The 19747-nt window shown below is 42.0% G+C and overlaps 1 protein-coding gene across 19 annotated transcripts in view; it reads right to left on the bottom strand.

Annotated features, from left to right (window-relative positions):
- The window catches only part of KIAA0825 (KIAA0825 ortholog), a 448051-nt gene that overhangs the window by 247215 nt on the left and 181089 nt on the right, over positions 1-19747 (bottom strand). For all 19 annotated transcript variants that reach the window (XR_007922664.2, XR_007922665.2, XM_070056461.1 and 16 more), the window contains 2 exons: positions 10085-10224; positions 799-960 (listed from right to left, as the gene is read on the bottom strand). Coding sequence is in view for 17 of the 19 variants with exons in the window: in XM_070056461.1 (XP_069912562.1) it covers positions 799-960; positions 10085-10224 (302 nt within the window). In the remaining 2 variants the exon portion in view is untranslated. The remainder of the gene's footprint in view (positions 1-798; positions 961-10084; positions 10225-19747) is intronic.

Consider the following 19747-nt stretch of genomic DNA (forward strand, 5'->3'; position numbering starts at 1 on the left):
CCATTAATACCTCATATATTGATGAAAAAAAAAGAACTGTAATTTTTATTTATTTCAGAGATGGGGTGAGGGGAGAGATCTTCATCTGCTACTTCCACTTCCCAAATACCCACAACAGCTGGGGCTGGGACAGGCTGAAGCCAGGAACCCAGTGCACGTCTTCTATGTAGGTGGTAGGAACAGAACTCCTTGAGCCATCTTCTGCTGCCTCTCCAAGGGCACATTAACAGGAAGCTAGAATCAGTAGGGGAATCAGGACCTGAACCTAGGCACTCTAATATGGGATGGGGTGTCTAAACTGGCATCCTAACCAACCGAAGGTGGAGGAATGCACCAGATGAGAAAACACATTATTCCCACAGAACTCACAGGATATGCTTGCCTTATAGAGAGGAGCACCATGGTCATAACAATAAATGCCTTAAACAGTTGAAGAAAGTTGCCCATCAGTTTGTTGAAGAAATGCATAAAAATACTTTTCATGTATCACTAATGTCTTATATGCTCAGTAACAAAACATCCTGTGTAAATATTTTTATTGTGGAATATTTCCTAACTAAAAAAGAGAAAATGTGTATTATGTGACTTTTCTCCTCAACCTCTCCCTCACCCTTTCCCAAAGTATATCCAATTGGACAGAACCTAATGGCTTATGGTTCCCAACAGGAGCCTTTATACTGAGAAAATGTAAGGTAAACTCACAAAGAACAGATTCAGCAAAACTGATACCAATAAAACTTCTAAGACATCTTTAAAGGCATACTTCAGTATCTATAAAACACTTCCAATTTCTCATACCTGGAATATTATATAAAAAGTCCCATAATTGGTCCTCTTCCATGTAGCTCACAAAAACATTTCCAAATGTTTGTGGAGAAAAATTGCAATGGTATAGGACTTTAAATATGGCTTCCACCAAGCTGGATCCTTGCAGGTGATTTTCTGTGTCAGAAACTTGTTCTTGAAGGGAATAAAAATGATTTAGTAAGGCAAGTATCTGTGAATGTGATTAAATTCTTATCACTTACCCTAGCATCATGCTGTGATAACATATTTGATTAATATTTACATACGAAGAGAAATACCACATTCTTTCAGATCCGTGTCTCATCTAACCCAATATTGTTTCCGAGATACTCATGGATATTTATGCGGAGAAAAAAAAAACTGACAAGAGTCATGAAGGCGCCACTTCAAAGGGCACTAGTTTCTCTGTATGTCAGAATTTCTCTTTCTCTGAAAGAAAATGTGTTTTTTTGGGGGAGAGGGGGGATTCTTTTTCATTTAAAAAGTATACACATTCATTCTATAAATTGTAACAACAACAACAAAAAATCCAGACAACAAAGAAAACTAAACTTGTCCCGTGGGAAAATTCACTTTGGCAGTGTACTCAGAATTATGTTGTCAATTCCACAAATAAATATATTTATGATTGTTTCTCAAGCCCATAGACCATGTCATTTCAGAATGAAGAGGTGTATCAATTAATCTCTCAATAAACTTATTTAAGGAATTTAACAAATTTAATTGCCCTTTTCAACCCTCCTTTGGCTTGATTACTGCTTATTCGAAGATCACTAATTAGGAGTCTCTGTAGTATTGCATCTGTAGGTTAGATTGAAAGGTGGAATAATGATTTCTATTTATTTGGATAACAAGCATGGGATTATTATTATTGTTTTAATAGGCAAAAATAATTCTTACATCTCATCTGTTATATTTTGAATACTTTCATGAAATGTAATCTAGAGTACTTTGGAATTGCTTTATTCCTACACATTTGGAAGCTCATCACTTTATGTTTCCTCTTGATAATTTTATTTCTACGGTTTGATTTGTATGATCTAGAAGAGTTCACTGTTATCTGCAAATTAAGAAATAGTACCAGAGACTTTATGGAGAGAACACCTGTTGGTATCGCTTCCTAATATCCATTTTCTTTCCTTTTTTAAATGAGTGTTCTTTAGCAAGCTATCCCCACCCTCTGCCCCTCTCTGCTGCTTGTCCCTCCCCCAACACATACACTTCCTTTATTTGGCCTGGGTGAAGCTGAGTCTATCAACCCTGGTGAACCTGTGACCAAATGCCTGGCCAATCAGACCCTGACACCTCCCACCGACAGTGATTAGTTTAGAGGTGGGCGGGTACTTTTGCTAGAATTCTTGGTAAAGCAGAATTCTCTTTCTACTGTGGTTGATAGGCTGATAGAGTGTATACCTGAAGTATACCTGAAGAGCCTTTTCGGGAAGAACTTAACAAAGAATGAATGAAACACTGAAGAAAACAGAACTGAGAGAAGAAGACTCCTGAGATGACCGTGTCAGAGAACCTGGGTCCTCCAATGCCTTTATACTGGGGTCCTCAGAAAGCCCATGGAAAATGTGTATTAAGAAAAAAATCTGGAATTAACTTCAATTCTTATTGTTGCACCAAACTAAACTTACCTTTTAAATTTGCTTTTACCCAAACTGAAGTCCCTTTGAGTCTATGCTGGCTGGCGTGAAAAATTCTCCTTTTTGTTTACATCAAGCTAACTTGGATTTCTGTCACTTGCAATCTAAAAGGTCCTGACTTTTTCATGAAGTATAAAATGTTACGCGGTGAAAGTTCCTAATCAAGGGATTCCTAATTTCACCTCTTGTTCTCAGTCTCTAGAGTTCCTCTGTCTTCCCCTCCTTCTCATTCATCTTTTGAACAATTATCAGTTATCTTTCCTTCCCTCCCCAATGCTTTAACCTTCCCCTGTTCCCCTGTTTTGCAAACACAAAAATAAAAACAAACAAAAAAACTTACCCTGATCAAGTTTCCAGAATCGTTTGCTAAATTATGTGCCAATATCCAAACATCTATTCCACCCAAAGGAATTTATTTGTTGTTCTTTTTGGACATGCTCTCCCACCTTCTTTTCTTTTTTCTTTTTTTTTTTTAAGATTTTATTTATTTCATTTGAGAGGTAGAGATACAGACAGTTGAGAGGAAGAGACAGACAGAAAGGTCTTCCTTCCGCAGGTTCACTCTCCAAATGGCCTCAATGGCCAGAGCCGCGCTGATCCAAAGCCAGGATCCAGGTGCTTCTTCCTGGTCTCCCATGTGGGTGAAGGGGCCCAAGGACTTGGGCCATGTTTTACTGCTATCCCAGGCCATAGCAGAGAGCTGGACTGGAAGTGGAGCAGCCGGGACTAGAACCGGCGCCCATATGGGATGCTGGCACCGCAGAGGGAGGATTAACCTACTGCACCATGGCACTTCCTTTTCTATGTCATTTCATCATTCTAGAATATTTTCAGTGTTTCCATGATGTATCAGTTGGTCCACTGATTGACCGCTATCTGTCAGTCGCTGTACCAGATGCTGATAGACAAATTTACAATCTTCCTAGCAATGTAAGGGGAAGTAGAGTCGTCATGCCTCCTGATTTGCCCAAGGCAGTCCTGGTTCACATGTTTGGTCCCGGCACTAAGTACTAGTTGCATACTCATGTTCCAGTTTGGAAGATAAGTTATTTGACCATCTTAAGCCTAAGTGCCTTCAGTAAGGCACTGTGGAGATACAGAGAATGATGCTTTTAAGTCTTTTCAGGGAATACAGAGAAGTCACAGAGATCATGTCTCAGCTAAGTCTTTGAGGAAGAGCAGGGGAAGACACTTAGCCCAGCAGTTAAGACACCGGTTAGGAAGCCCGCCCAAGATCCAGCTCCAGTTCCTGACTCCAGCTTCCTGCTAATGCAGACTCTAGGAGGCAGTGGTGATGATTTAATTAATTGGGTTCCTAACTCCCAAGTGGAGTTCCCTGGTCCTGGCTTTGGCCCAGTCTACTCCCAGCTGTTGCTGGCATTTGGGGAGTAAACCAGTAGATGAGAATTCTCTGTCTCTCTCAAACTCTCTGCCTCTCAAATAAAAAAACAAAACAAGGAGTATAAGTGTATCAGCACAACACAGGTGATGTGAGAAGTGCTTTCCAGGGAGAAAGAGGGCTGGTGATGATGAGAAGGCAGGCAACTGCCAGGGGTTACAGTGGGACCAAAGGGAGGCTGCCAGGAGGGACACTGGAGATGAAGCTACAAAATCTAAAATAGAGCAGGAATGAGGCAAGACCCAGTGAATCCCACCATGAAAATGCACAAGAGAAGGGGGGACAGTAATAAGCAAGCATTATTATACAAATAATAAGCATTATTACTATTGGTACTGACATATGAATTTAATGAATTCTTTTTAAATTGTCTTTCTACTTATTTCCCTTTGCCCCAGACTAAAGTAGTCTATTTTATTTACTTGCATCAGGGGTTTCTGCTGTTTCGAATATTCAAATAGATCAAGGTTTGTTGCCCTCCTAGTTTAAAGACAAGAAGAAATGCTAAATCGATTAGTTATTAGTTTGAGCTACACAAAATAGCCACTTTTGTAAGTCAAAAGAGGTAACCTACTGGCAGTACCACATCATTTGCAGTGGAATTACACGTGTCCTGTTGGGAGGGCAGAGGCATGAGTCTGGAGGGCTCAGAGGGAAGAGATGTTCTGGGACTGGGGACAGAAGTTTCTGGATCTGCAAAGAAGGGACCTGAATCCACTCACTGACAATGCTCCAGAGGCTTCCCTGGGAAGTTAGATTCCCTGACACGGCACTTGGCCTCCACAGAGCCACACCTGGTTACTGCACTTGGCGGACTCATTAGGACAGGGATGAAAGGTGTCTCTTTAGTAGCCAGGGCAACCAGGTAACTGATGGTCAATAAGGCCTCTCAGGCCCTTCTGTCTGTACCATCCTGGAAGTAAGAGTGGGCACCCCAAGAATCTCTTGGATTAAATGTCCTACTGTCCAAACAGGATGGACTGAGTCCTCATAAAGTTGATGAGAACACGATAAATGATTTTTTTCTTGCACATCTGAATGTATTAATTGAGATTTATACAAGCTAGTAGGCATGCCATGCTTGCTGTACACCAAATATCACACAGCTGATGGACCTCTCATTTCATCTTCAGAATACTCGGTGGGGTACTGAATGATCCTGGTTTTACAGATGAACAAAGTATAATTGAGAGAAATTACGTAATTTATACCAGAATCACAAAGATGACAGAAATCTTCTTCTGTCATTTGCTTTATATTGTAAACCCAAATTGCTTAAGGCCTGCTGTGATGTTTTGTTGAAAGCGACCCCTGAATACAAAGTGTTCAGTCTGGTCCAGGGAATGGCATGGGGTAATGTATTACCTGAAAGCCACATACATTAATTTCCTATGGCATTCGACCTCTTTACATTCATCATCGCACTAGGTCTCTAATACTCTGCTATGATATGACTTTCTAGGGAAGTGCATCTGGTCTGTAGGTTTTCTCCAGTAGCACCTGGAATAGTGATGCATGCTTAGCTAATGGTTTAATGCTGACACAAAATTAAAAGCAGGAAGGAAAGGAGGAAGAAATAGGTCTCTTGAGTACTTTTTTGTTAGGGTTTGTTCCATCCAGAAATGGACTTTTTGGAATGGCACTTAGTGATCTCCTAGTCATAATATTTGGCAATGTTTTACCCCTAAGCCTCATATACCCGTCTTCCCCCTTTGAAATCTTCTCTCCTAAATTCCTGACAGCTATACCCTCTTGGTTTCAGGGTGCTCCTTGTCATATCTTTTCTGGTAGCTCTTCCTGCTTTATATTCTATAACTGGAGTTGGCCAATTTTTTTCTATAAAGGGCCAGACAGTCAACACTTCAAGTTGGACCCAGCCATTTTACTTAAGGCATGGTATGGTTTCTGTTTAATATCATTGTCACTGTTTTCTGTGTTGGACTCATATTTCCAAAGACCTGTAATTTTTCTAATTTTAAACTTAATTATAATTAAACTTTATACTTATAATAATTATATATTTATTGGGTACAATTGATGCTTTGATATATGTTTACAATGTAGAATGATGAAATCAGGCTAATTAACAAATTTGTCCATCAAAGTTTCAGTTAGAGGAAATTAGCTTTACTTATTTTGACCTATTGTACAGAATGGTGACTATAAACAATATAATTCATTATGTAATTCAAAATTGCTATAAGAGCAGATCACAAATGGGTTGGCTCTTCAATGGGCACTGCTCCTTCAAAAAGGCTATGCTGAGAACAGACCATGAACCTGCAGATGAGGTCTGGCCAAGCACACAAAGAAACTTCAAAAAGTTAATGGAAAAATAGAATTCAAAGATATATTTATTCTGGTATAAACATTTTTAGAAATCATGCTTAATTATTTCATAATATGCATTTTCCATTAACTTTTTGAAGGCCTTTCATATCCAAGGTAGCACATAACAACTAATAATGTAATTTCCCTTTTTTCACAAGTTCCACCAGTTGCATGGCAGAGCAATTACTTTGCCAAAGTTGTGAATGTTATACAGGAAATCTGTCCCACAGTTCCAGGGCTACATGGCTCACTTTGATCATTTTTCTCAAAGGAAACTAAGCAAGATGATATCAGTGGCTTTTCAATCATCACTATTTGAAAACAAAATACTATGAAACCAATGTATAAACTTTATGGATGAAAATATTATATTAAGCAAAATATTTTTAAAGGGGAAGAATGCAATACATTGGGGAATATGTGGGTGAGGAGAAAATAAAGTGAAGATTCAAAATTTATGTGTCATCTCAAAGTTAAGCGATGACACAAATCCCTCAGCATTATCAATAATAGGTGCTTAGAAAATGGTGATAGATACTCAGATAAGACGCGTCATAGGATTTTAAATTAAGAATATCATTTGGAAAGTGGTAATGCACATCTTACTTCTTTTTACTTTATTTTGCATTTTGTTTGAAAGGTAGAGAGACAGAGAGAGAGGGACATTGAGAGATTTTTCAATCCACTGGTTTACTTCTTAAATGCTTGCCAGCAGTCAGGACTGTGCCATGAGCCCTGAACCCAGTCTGAAACAGCTACATGGGCGGCAGGACCCAGCTGTCTGAGCCATCATCTGCTGCCTCCCAGGGTGCACATTTCCAGGAAGCTCCACTGGAAGCAGAGCACAGAAACCAGGCGTCTCAACAGGGCACGAGGACATCCCGAGAGCATCTTACCCACTGCACTGCATGTCTGTCCCAATCTTACTTTTTCATGTTTAACCTGTATAAGCAAAGGAACCTAAAAATTCTTCAAAACTTCATGGAAAATGCATTTTATGGAAAACCTATGAATAAATTTCAAAAGTTTTCTGCACCAAAACAAATTCATCATAGTTCTTTTAAAAAAGATGAACATCCCAAGTTGGCCACAGCTGGAGCACACAGCACACTGATCACTGATGGTGTCTCAAGGATTAGGACCCTTATTCTATCACAGGGTTGGGCGGGAGCACTGAAGGCTTTCAGCAGAGAAGTGATTATGGTCAGATCTGTATTTGAAAAAGATCTTGCTTGCAGACTGCTGTGAAAATCCTAATAAAATGCTTTATAAACATTCTTATGTAAAGTGTGTCTCTTTATAAGCTTACATATGTTGCAAAGACAAGCCACATCCTCAAATTCATTTGCTATCTACAGCAACAGATACTTTATTCAGTATCCTGGCTACTAAAAGTATTGTTCAAAGACCACCAGCAGCAAGAGCAGCACCATCTGGCAGCTTGTTACAAATGCATAATCTCGGGCTCCACCCAAGTGCTGTGGAATCAGAATCTGCAGTTTTAATCAGATCCACAGCTTTGGGGTTTACCCTTTCATGACAAAAGACCTTGTTTTACATAATCGTACCCCACCACCACCTCCCTATCCTCCTGCAGACTCAATGGATTCTAGATGCTACTGTTTCTGGAACTGGAATAATCCCTCAGAGCCCCTTAACACCGCCAGACTAGCCCACCATCTTTCTTGCATAGTATCTTATTTGGAAAGGCCAAGGGCAAAAACAAACTAATAGGGTATTACTGTTTCTAATAAAAATAGTAAAATCTAGTGAACAATATCAACAAAAGATTGAACAGAGTCCTGTAATGCTGATGTCATCACTGGATAAGCAGCCTAGGATATGACATCAATGTTAGGTGGGCTAAGAATACCAAGAGGGAGCTTATTTCTATTTTATGTCATCTCCCTCAAGACAGTCATAAAAAAGCACTTTGGTCATACTTGTAAAATAAGACAAAACACACACACTCTACATACAACAAAACACCACGCTTCTGCTCCAATGACTCATACTACCTAAGAGATCAAGAAAATATTAATGTAAGACAAGAGAATTTGAACTGAGTTTTTCATTTTAAATCGACCATCACTTGGCAGTGGTAGCAGCCCTCTAGCTCGAATTCTCTCTAGATCTTTTTCTTGATTATTTAAAAAATTTTTTTAAAAAATATGCAACACAGAATGACACTTGTAGACTTATGGAGGCCAAGTGGGACAAATGGGTTTTTTGTTTTTGTTTTTTTGTTTTGTTTTGTTTTTGACAGGCCTACCAGATCTTTTATGCAGTTCAATACACAGGTGACATCAGAATAAGACAAGGGAAGTTAGTTTGGCTGCCTTCCTCTCCCTCCCCAGAGTCCTGACCCAGTGGCTGCCAGTGCCAGCAGGAGGTGGAATGGGGTGCTCAGTCATAGGGAAAGCTGCTATGGGTGTCTCAGCAGATCCCCTGGGGGGGATGGGAACTGTGATGGAATCTAGGCCCTTCTTAGCCAGTGCACGCCCGCCCTCCTCTTCCAAAGGTGATAGGGAGAACCCTGGGCCTCCTGTCCTGTGATGATATCTCTAATAAAACAGTAGTCAATCAACCAAAAAAAAAAAAAAGAAAAAAGGTGTGGAGGGAATGAGACTTTGAGGACAAGGACTATAACTGGAATTGGGAGGGAGGACGGTGATATGTGCAAGGGGAGAGTGGGGGAAAGGTCAGAAAAGTTGTCTGGAATCAAATCTGAATGGCGGAAGGACCTGGATTTGGTTCTAAAAGTGTTAGGGACCTAAAGGAAAAAGATCTTGATTCAGGAAATCTGCAGTGAAACTGGTGATTGGTGAGGTTCATCCAGCTTTGTATGTGGTGTAGAACAGCAGAAATGCATATGGGTATGTGAAAATGGTTAGAAGGCCTTTCATAGAAGGTGGAGGAGAGCAATGCGATATGATATTCATTAGCATAACACTGTTTACCTTTTTGTAATGTAGCATTCACAGGGAAAAATAGAAAGTTTAATTAAGAGAAATATGGTCCGCTATTACTTCTCAATTTCCATTTATAATTTTCTCATTATTTCTCCATGCCCCAATGGATGTGGCTATAAGCCACAGTTTGCTTGTTTATAAGTTGCATAAACACTTTTCATGATACACTAAAATTTCTAGGGTTGCTCTAATGTAATTCTCTCTCTCTCTGATTCAGAACTGCTCTTTGGAAATGTAAGTGTTCCTACAATTTTTTTATATATTTCTATATAATTGCAGTGGTGATAGAACAATGTCATACAAAGATACTGTTTGCCAGGGGCAGGCATTTGTTACAGTTTAATATGGGATGTCCATATTCCATATTAGGGTGCATGGTCCTGAGGTCCAGCTCCACTACTGATTCCAGCTCCCTGATAAGGTACACCCTGGGAGGTAGTAGGTGGTGGCTTAAGTCGTTGGGTCTGTGGATTAAGTTCCCAGTTGTCTCGCTACTCCTAGCCATGGAGGGGAAGACCTGGATTAAGTTCCTAGCGCCCTCTTGGCCCAGCTCCAGAAATTACAGGCATTTCTGCAATGAATCAGTGGATGTGAGTTCTGTCTCTCAGCCTTTCAAATTATTTATATTTGTATATATATATCTAATATTTGCATTTATATAAATATAAATGTATATTATATGAACTATGATATATAAGTGTGAGTATATATATTGTTTTCCCTTATCAGAATCTTTGAAAAAAAAAATGATCTCAAATAGGCTAGTAAAGCAGATCAATATTATGCCTGCTGCTAACTCTACTCACTGCTGACACATGCAGTTGGTATACATCTTTCTACCAGTATTTGATTAGAAAAGAACATTCTCATTCACTTTGAGCAACACTGGGTTTTTTGAGGACATTCTTACAACCATCAATACTCACTCGAGCCCTTCAGCAGGATCCTCAATAAAAGACCATCGCAATGCAGTAGGGTTTCCAGAAGCAGGTTCCAATTACAGCCAGGCTGGGATAAGAGCAGTTTCAACTGACCCTCGGTTTTCAGGCCTCCAGCTGATGGAGTCCTTTCAAAATGCAAGATAAAGATGGAGTAATGAAGTTAATTTATCTATGAAATTAATAGCCTTAAAGTACAGATGTAATGCTAACTCCTTTAAATGTCAATTCCTCCCAGATTACTCTGAAAATGCTTTCATGCTTACTTACTTTAGGGTTGCTCAGGGAAGGAATTACATTTAATCTCAACTAGCTAAAAGCAAATTAACATTTGGGAGCCTGCCAAATTTAAAGCGGATACAAAATAACCATGCCTATATTTCATGGAACTGTGTCTGTTTTTGTTTCATGGAGAAAAGAGAAATTATTTTTGCATTTATTTTGAATGCATTCATTTGTTCCTTCACCAAATATATAATGAACCCCTACTATGTGCTATTAACTCCTTTCATCCTCATGGAAAGAAGTTCCAGTAGGTTTCGGCTACTTTGCAATTTGTTATGTACTCTGATTGCTGATAAAACTAAAGGAATTCAAAGCATCTGCCAAGGGTCAACTGTAATCTAATTATTTAACATGTAAAGCCTTAAACCAACATGCAATTATCAGAACTGCTGAAACAGTCACAATGCTACCTACTTGGGTAATCATTTCATCAAAGAGAAATAATTCCAAAGCAAATAAGCAGCTACTTGCAATATTATAATCAGTGTTGAACAGAAAATCAAAATCAGGGCCCCCACATCACCACTTTCATTTACCAACAAATCAGCAGGAGATCAGTAGAAACTGAAAACCAGTAACATCATTCACTTTTTCTCTCAACATTTAGATTGGCCGAAAGGTCAAACCATGGGAATTCAGCTTACAACAGCAATAGGCAGGAAATGGTCAAATCCAATGTGGCAGCAGCAGTGTGGGAGTTGAGTGACGTTGGTAAGGAAAGATGCGACACAGAGGTGTGAATGGGTGGTCACATGCTTTAGGGGGGAGGGGGGCGGAAACCGGGGGAGAGGAAATGTGGAGCAAAGGGTATCACTAAGGCAGACAATTTGTAGCATTATCATTACTGTCATTGGTGGATGCCATTTACTGAGTGTGTGGACCACTGAGTTATCAGTGCCACTGAGACCAGTGGATTTCAGAGCTTGGGACCCAGCCCAGCATCAGCATCACCTAAGAACTTACTAAAATGCAAAGGCATGTCTCATTCCATCAGAAACTCTAGACTGACTAAGTGCCCACACTGGGGTGAGTGTGTGTGTGTAACTTATTTGAAAGGCAGACAGACAGACAGACACACACACACACTACACACACACACAGCTCTCACTGCTGGTTATTCTCCAACTGCCCACAGTGTTCAGGGCCAGGCCAGGGCCGAAGCTGGGAGGCAGAAGCTCAATCCAGGTCTCCCATGAGGGTGACAGGCCAATTACTTGCACCAATACTGCTGCTTCCTAAGGTCTGCAAAGTTGGAGCCAGGAATTTATCAAACATAGGTTTTCCCATATGAGACACTGACATCTTAAAAAGTAGACCAGATACCTACTCCCTGTGTGTTTTTCACCAAGCCCTCTCCAGGAGATTCTGATGTGTGCTAAGGCTTGGGAGTGACTACTATAGGCAGTGCTTTCTGGAGCACAGAAGAGTAAGGAGAGAACCAGCTACCATAACCATCATCATCACTATCTTTCCTGCCCTGTGCTTTTGTATCCATGTAGGTCAGACTTGGCTGCCTTGGCAATGGATTGAATGTTTGTGGTCCCCTTCACCACAAATTCATATGGTGAAACCTTAACCCTTTCAGTATCTAGTGATGGGTCCTTAGGGAGGTAATTGGGCGATGAATGTGGTGTCTTCATAGACAAGATCTGTGTCCTTATAAAAAGAGGCCAGAGAGCTAGCTTACCCTCTTTCCATCATGAAGACACCAAAAATTGGCTGTTGGCAACTTAGAAGAAAACCCTCACCAGAACCAACTGTGTGTTAACCTCATCTTAGACTTCCAGCTTCCGGAACTGTGAGAAATAAATGCTTATTTACACCACCGAATCTGAGGTATATTTGTCATAGCAGCCTGAACTAATACACCCTTTATGCAATGAACATCCTGTAACACTTTACTTTTAATTTATAGCAAAAAAATTCTACTTCCTCTATGAAGTCTTCACTAAAATTTCCTCTAGACAGTGGTCTCTCTCATTCTGAAAGTATTTATGAAAAGTATACACTTATTAAAGTACACACCACACCAAAGTTTTTCTCTCTCCTTCCAGATTCAAGCCTTGTAAAAACACTTGTTTTATACTCCCCAAGGCTCCTACCAGTGAACTAAGCACATCTAAAGACTTTATAAATGCTAGATAATTGTTCTGTCTGCTCTTAAATGGATAGGTAAATTCTTGAAAAAAAAAAAAAAAAGATGTGGAATGGGCATTTAGCCTAGAGGTTGAGGCACCCACATCCCATACCAGAGTGCCTAGGTTCATTTCCCAGCTCCAGTTTCTGACTCCAGCTTCCCACCAGTGCAGATCCTGGGAGGCAGTGGTCAAGTAACTGGGTTCCTGCCACCCATGTGGGATCCCTGGGTTGCATTCCTAGCTCCTGACCCCAGCCTTGGACCTGTCCTAGCCATCATTGGCATTTGGGGTATGATCCAGGAGGCAGGGAGCTCTCCGTCACCTCCTCTCTCTTTCTCTCTGCTTCTCAAATAAAAAAATTAAATTAAAAATTTTAAAGGAGATTGTTTTGCCAAAACAATTGCTATAAGGAAAAGTGGGAGGATGTTTCAAAGCATCTCTTTATGTTTGGCTTAGCATTTGGAACATCTCATAACTTTATGATGCACAAAATCTTTCAGCCTATGCTTAAATGTGGACCATCTCAGACCTCCCATCCAAACTCAGATAATATATTTTGAAACAGAGTAAGTCCTTGTGCACATGGCAGGGCAGTTTTGGTTCAGGCAACTCCAGCCCTGGGTGGATGGTGAAGAAAGAAGAGAGCAGTTTCTTCCCTCTAGAGCTAGAAGATCAACTCTACCAGTTCTGGGCTTCTGGAAATGCTGAATTATCTACCTGGTCTAGTCTGGCCTTTGCAATGGTTCCAACATGGTGGCACATGCAGAATCCATCAGTGAGCCTTATGGGCTCAAAACTGGAAGCAGATCCTTAGCTTCTAATGGTTGTCCTTACTTCCACCTTAAACACCAAGTGCTTACTTCTAGAAACTCTCTTTGGGGTTCAGTAAATGAAAAGCAGCTAGCAAGTGATAAGACGTGTGTTCAAAACACCCTGGCTTTTGAACCTTTCCTACTCATATATTATGCTGTGATGAGTACTAATTTAGGGATACATTTAACTGCAAGATCCAGGTGACTGTCGAAAGGAAGGGGATCTTTAATAAGACAGGAGCAGAGTCCTGGGGGGCACCTTGCTCTCCCATGGTGGGGACTTTGGCCTCAGAGAAGAGTTTGAGGCAGAGGAGTTTCCTGATCTACTTGCATCGTGGGGAACAGAGTGAAGGTGGTTAGTGTTTCTGTCAGCCCCTCGGTCAGGTAATAAAACAAAATAATTCGAATGTCATTCCATACCTCTGTATCTGGATACCTGGTTATAAACAAAATCTCTCATGTACCAGATGGGAAGCTGTTTGTTGAAATGTACCTCAATTCTTGGATCTTTCAACGTACCACAGATTTTGAAATGTACAGTGGAGTGACTCACTATGAGGAAAAATAAAATAGTACAAACATTCCTCAATCCCCGAGCTCTGTGGGAGAAATGCATGGAGGAATCTGTGTTGAGCATATGGGGTAGCATATGTTCCCTCAGCCTTTGAGCTGGTAGAGCTGCGAAAGTGAGATTAGTCTCACAAAAAAATGACAGAAAGGGAAATTTTATATATATACATGTATGTATGTACCAAATATGTACATGTTGAATTCTACTACGATACAAAGAGAAAATTCACAAATCCGGTAGAACTCACAAATCTTGTATTGGGAGTCAGGATGAATTTGTGGCAAGGTTGTATTATCAGACTTATAGTCTAATAAGTGCTATGTTTCTAGGGCATGGATTGTCCTAAAATTTTTTTCAAATCCAGGACAGGCATTTGGTACAGTGGTTTAGACACTGCTTGGGACATCTGCAGCCCATACTGGAGTGCCTGGGTTTGAGTCACAGTTCCACTCCCAATTCCAACTTCTTGTTAATGCCTTCCTGGAAGGCAGCAGGCAATGGCCCAAGTACTTGGGTCCCTGTCACCCACATGGGAGACCCGGATTGAGTTCCTAGCTACTGACTTTGGCCTGTTCAGCCAGGATGGGAGCTTGCCCTGCCTCTGTTTCTTTCTCTCTCTCTCCCTCTCTCTCTCTCTCTCTCATGTCTTTCAAATTAAATAAATAAAAACTTACAAAAAATTTTTTTCAAATCCAAGTTAGTAATGGAGTGCAACAATTATTGGTTTATGAAATAACCAAATATTTTTATAGAACCATTGTGAAAAATCTTAACTGTATTCATGTATATTCACTTTGTGAAAATTTGCCAAGTAGTTCACTTGCGATTGTTGTAAATGTTTTGGTGTGTGCCCATATTTCAGCAGAAAGTTCAATCTTAGCTGAACATAACATAGTATCCTGATTTACTGAGGAAAGCCCAGTCAAAGACTAGGCAGCAGGCTCATGCTGACATCTAAACAGCCTTACTGCTCATGTCATATTGATCCTGCACACATGTGTCACATAGGCGCTGTCACAGAGTATAACATTGGAATGGAGTTTGAAGTGCACAGCTTAGAGACGACACCCAGCAGTGTTGGGCCCCAACTTTCAAGATTTGATCTTTACTTTGAGCCAACAACTACCGTAGAGTACTGCGTCCCCAACAGATAAACTCCATGGGTTTGGGAGCCAATGGATGAAGGGAGAAGGGGCAAAAGTCCCAATAATCCACTTGGAAATTTGTAATTTCTGGCATCATGGCTCCCTAGAAGTTCTAAGAGAGTAGAGGTCTTGGTTCCCATGGTGCAGGAGGTGTGGACACCTCTATCAGAGGACAATTTAGGATGTCACTAATCCTAAAGTAATACATTCGTGTGGTCACTTTGGGCTCCCCATGCCAGCAGTTTATCCAGCAAGGGAGTGACTGTACTGGTGAGAGTGAGCCCGAATAATGAGGAGCCAGAGTTGTGCTGCATTAGGGGAGCACAGAGGAGTCCACAAACTCAAGGGCATCTTTGGATGCTTTTATGACTAGTAACGCCCACATGCAAGAGACTGCAGGAACCACACCCTGACAAGGGGATGATAACCAGGATTCCAGCCCTTGAGGATGAAGGTCTCAGCTACTCCACTGGCCAGCAACATAAACCAGTAGATGGGACAGCTGACAGTGAGGAGAATCTGGAGTAGGTGGTGCAAGAATGTAAACACGAACACCACTTGTAGATTCAGGAGTAGCTGCAGCAGGGAGAATTCTAGCTCCTTCTACTAACAGTTGTGGGGAGCAATCCGGACTAGACTAAGTTACTGGAATTAAGACTTATTCTATGCATCTGCTCTCCCACAATATGGCGCTGGGAGAGAAGAAAACAGTTTCTACACAGTTGCCTCCAGTTCAGCCAATAAACTGTAGGACTTGCTCCTGATTGGAGGAGAGCAGTGTGCTCGGCGTGTGGGCATCCGAGTTGGGATTGGTGGAAGAGGACTATAAAGGAGGAGAGAGACAGCATGCACCAGGAACATCTAAGGAACATCTATGGGGAACATCTAGCTGAAGGAACACCCGTGCAGCCCCCGAGAAAGCCGGCCGGCGGTGTGCCGCTCCCCTGCGGAAGTGGGGAATGTGGCCAGGGGGGACTGCCCTTCCACGGAGGTGGAAGGGATAGTAGCCAACCCGGGAAGAACCAGCAGCAAACCCGGGGAGGGCCGAGCAGACGAAAGAACAGCGCAGGGTCCTGTGTTGCTCCTCCACGAAGAGGGGGAGCGACATAATGGTGCCGTGACTCGGATAGGAAACCTAGGACGGATAGGAAACCTAAGAGGGAAGAAACGGGAAGAAGTGGAAAATGCCAGAGAGAGACTAGCAAACAGCCTAGGGAAAAGCCGGATGAAAAAGGTGCCAGAAGAAGCTATTGAAAGCCTAGGCATAGACTCGGATACGGACTGTGGGAAAGAAGTTAGGATTTAAAGTGAAAGCAAGAAGAAACTTAGACTCAGATATGGACTGCAGGGTGAAAGTGAAAGTGAAACCTATAAGAAACTTAGACTTGGATACGAACTGTGGGGAGAGGCCAGGAGAAATGAGGGAGGAATATTGTTGGAAGAAAACTTAGGGAAACATACCGGGTAGAGAAAAATGTTAGGGAGGATGAAGCCGCGAGTGCAGGCCAAGCCATCTTGGAATTCAAGTCAGCCCGGGGAGCAAGAGGCGAAGATCTGGAACCAGAAGCAGAGACGTGGGCCGCCAGGTTTGAATTCGCCAGGTTAGTCCGGGGAACTTGGACTGAATGCCGGTGGTGGCGGAAACATTCGTGGAAGCCGCCGCGTGCAGAGAGCACGGGGCGTGAATAGATAGGGAACGCGGGGCTGGCGCGAGGCCGTGGTGCAGGCGCGAAGTGCGTGGAGACCGCGGAGTGTGCGCGCAGAGCCGGGAACCCGCCAGCGGGGCGAGGCGCCGGGAAGCCGCGCAAAGCCACCGAGAGGCAGCCTCGGGGCGGGCGCCGGGAGGCCACAGGGATAAGAGAAACAGAAGTTTAGAAGTGAAATGAGAGAAATAGGAATGCTGGAAGATAGAAGTAAAATGGGAGAAATAGGAATGCCCGGAGATAGAGAAATAGAGAAATAGAAAGGCCTCCCCTCAACATGGCAATGAGAAAGCTTGGATTCGGTCTGCCTGATTAGGGAGGCGGTGAGTACCTGTGGGCGGCTAGCAGCTTATGCGCCACAGGTCACCAAAGACAGGCACGAATTAACATCAATAAGGCCTCCCCACAACACTGCAATGTGAGAGCTTGGATTCGGTCTGCCTGATTAAGGCGGTAAGCACCAGCAGGCGGCTCGACCAGAGTATGAGCCGCAGGTCACCGAACACAGGCACGCATCAGCGCCTAAAAACCTCCTCACAACAGGGCGAAGAGAGGACCCGGATTCGGTTTGCCTGATTGATAGGACTTGTAAGAACCTGTGGCAACTCTAGCAAGCAGAGCAGAGTGTGTGCCACGGGGCACCGAAGACAGGCGCGTATCAACGCCAAAAATAAAAAGAAAGGGGGATCTGTGGGGAGCAATCCGGACTAGACTAAGTTACTGGAATTAAGACTTATTCTATGCATCTGCTCTCCCACAATATGGCGCTGGGAGAGAAGAAAACAGTTTCTACACAGTTGCCTCCAGTTCAGCCAATAAACTGTAGGACTTGCTCCTGATTGGAGGAGAGCAGTGTGCTCGGCGTGTGGGCAGCCGAGTTGGGATTGGTGGAAGAGGACTATAAAGGAGGAGAGAGACAGCATGCACCAGGAACATCTAAGGAACATCTATGGGGAACATCTAGCTGAAGGAACACCCGTGCAGCCCCCGAGAAAGCCGGCCGGCGGTGTGCCGCTCCCCCGCGGAAGTGGGGAATGTGGCCAGTGGGGACTGCCCTTCCACGGAGGTGGAAGGGATAGTAGCCAACCCGGGAAGAACCAGCAGCAAACCCGGGGAGGGCTGAGCAGACGAAAGAACAGCGCAGGGTCCTGTGTTGCTCCTCCACGAAGAGGGGGAGCGACAAACAGTAATACAATCAAACTCAAAAACAAAACAAAACAAAACAAAACAAAACAAAACAAAACTGTGATAGCCATCACATTGAATCAACGACAGGACTCAGAGAACTCAACATGTGGAATGAGTGGATCTCAGGGTATGAAAGGTAGACCATAGCACATAATGTCAGTGACCCCCACACCTCTGGACCTTTCTTATCTCTCACACTGGCCTGACTTACATCTGTCAGAGCCTACATTTCTCTACCTTCCAGCAAGAAGGGCTGTATGTGCCAGGGACTGCACACTCCCAGAGCAGCCTCAAGCAATGCCTGATGGGAGTTTATGTATAAATACCTCGGCACCCTTGCTCCATGGTGTGATTTCTCTGAAAGGTACCTTTTAGATTAGCTCACAGAATTTCCCCAGAAGGCTTAAGTGTCAGCCACTCCTTTGGTAGTTGACTTGATGACACAAATCTTCATTTGTTTTCTTCTTTCTTTGTTTCAGTTACCCACTCTCCCTTCTAATCTTTCCTCCATTTAGAACATAAACTACTTTCACTTGAATCCTTGTCTCAGGTCTGCTTCTTGGGGAAATCCACACTAAGACCTGCATGAAAGCACTTAGTATTCATCTCATGTGCCCTTTGCTTTAGGAATAGTAAGAACAGCGTCCAAACTCACTTAGTTATTGAGCATAGCCACTGGAGTTTGAACCCAGGTCTCTCTGACTTCAAAACTCAAGTTCATTCCATTACTCCCCCTTCAACCTGATTGATATTTAGTGGGAAAGTTCTATTTCCCAGTATGGAGGATGTTTGGTTCCATTCAAGCTCCTAACTGAGGATAACATGTATTTCCTTTTTTTTTTTTTTTTGACCTGAAATCAAATTTGTGGTCTCATAGGTGATTCCCAAATTGTAGCCAAGCCATTCAAGGTATCTAGGGACTGATTTCAACTAGATGGTTTCTGGCTTGGATTACGGGGCCAAATTTATATCAGAGTTAAGTTACATGACTCAGAGAACAAAGGCAAGGGCACAGCTAAAAAGAAGATGAGGGTAAAAGCCTTATTGTGGGAGCACAGAAACAGAAGGCCCCATATGATTGCTTGCCCTTGGTCTTCCATAACTTATCCTTCAAAACTTTTCTAGGAAAATAAGTAAAGACAAATATTTAAAGGAATTTTCTCCTCTTTCGTTAGGAAGATAATTTTAGGACCTGAACAAAATTGAGTGGAAAAAGATACAAAGACTTTTTATCATTTTAAGTGAATATGTGTAAATTATGTCTAGTTACAGCACTGAAAGTGTTTGCATATATTTTATCTATATAATGGGTATAGTACGTCTTCACGATATTTATAACTAAACGTGACTCAATAAGTAGAAATCAGACAGGGTTCATCTAACCATTTATAGGATTTGCCTTGATTTTTTTAAATACCTTTGTCCACTAAGGTAGACTGATGTTCCCAAAGAGTCTCATTTTTTTCAACGTTGGCTGTATCTACACTATCTGGTATACAACCTAGAGATTAGGCATCCAGCCGGAAAGGGAGGACTTGTGCTTATTTCCTGATTTTGGCAAATTAACGCTTTCATTTGGGATGATCCCATTGTCTAAAATTCACAAAGATTTTAGTACCCAAATTTCATGGCCCTAGACCCATACTTTAACATTATGCAAGATAACAATCTATTTCTAAAAATATGTAAGAATTTAATTTTAATTTTTGAAACAACATTAATCTTTGCCATCACTTTGGACTCTTACTGAAGTGCTTATGTAATGCCTGAGTCATTGAGACACTGGATACCACTAAGTCACTTAGCCAC

This window comes from Oryctolagus cuniculus, chromosome 14 (genome assembly GCF_964237555.1).
Source record: "Oryctolagus cuniculus chromosome 14, mOryCun1.1, whole genome shotgun sequence".
Lineage (NCBI taxonomy): Eukaryota > Metazoa > Chordata > Mammalia > Lagomorpha > Leporidae > Oryctolagus > Oryctolagus cuniculus.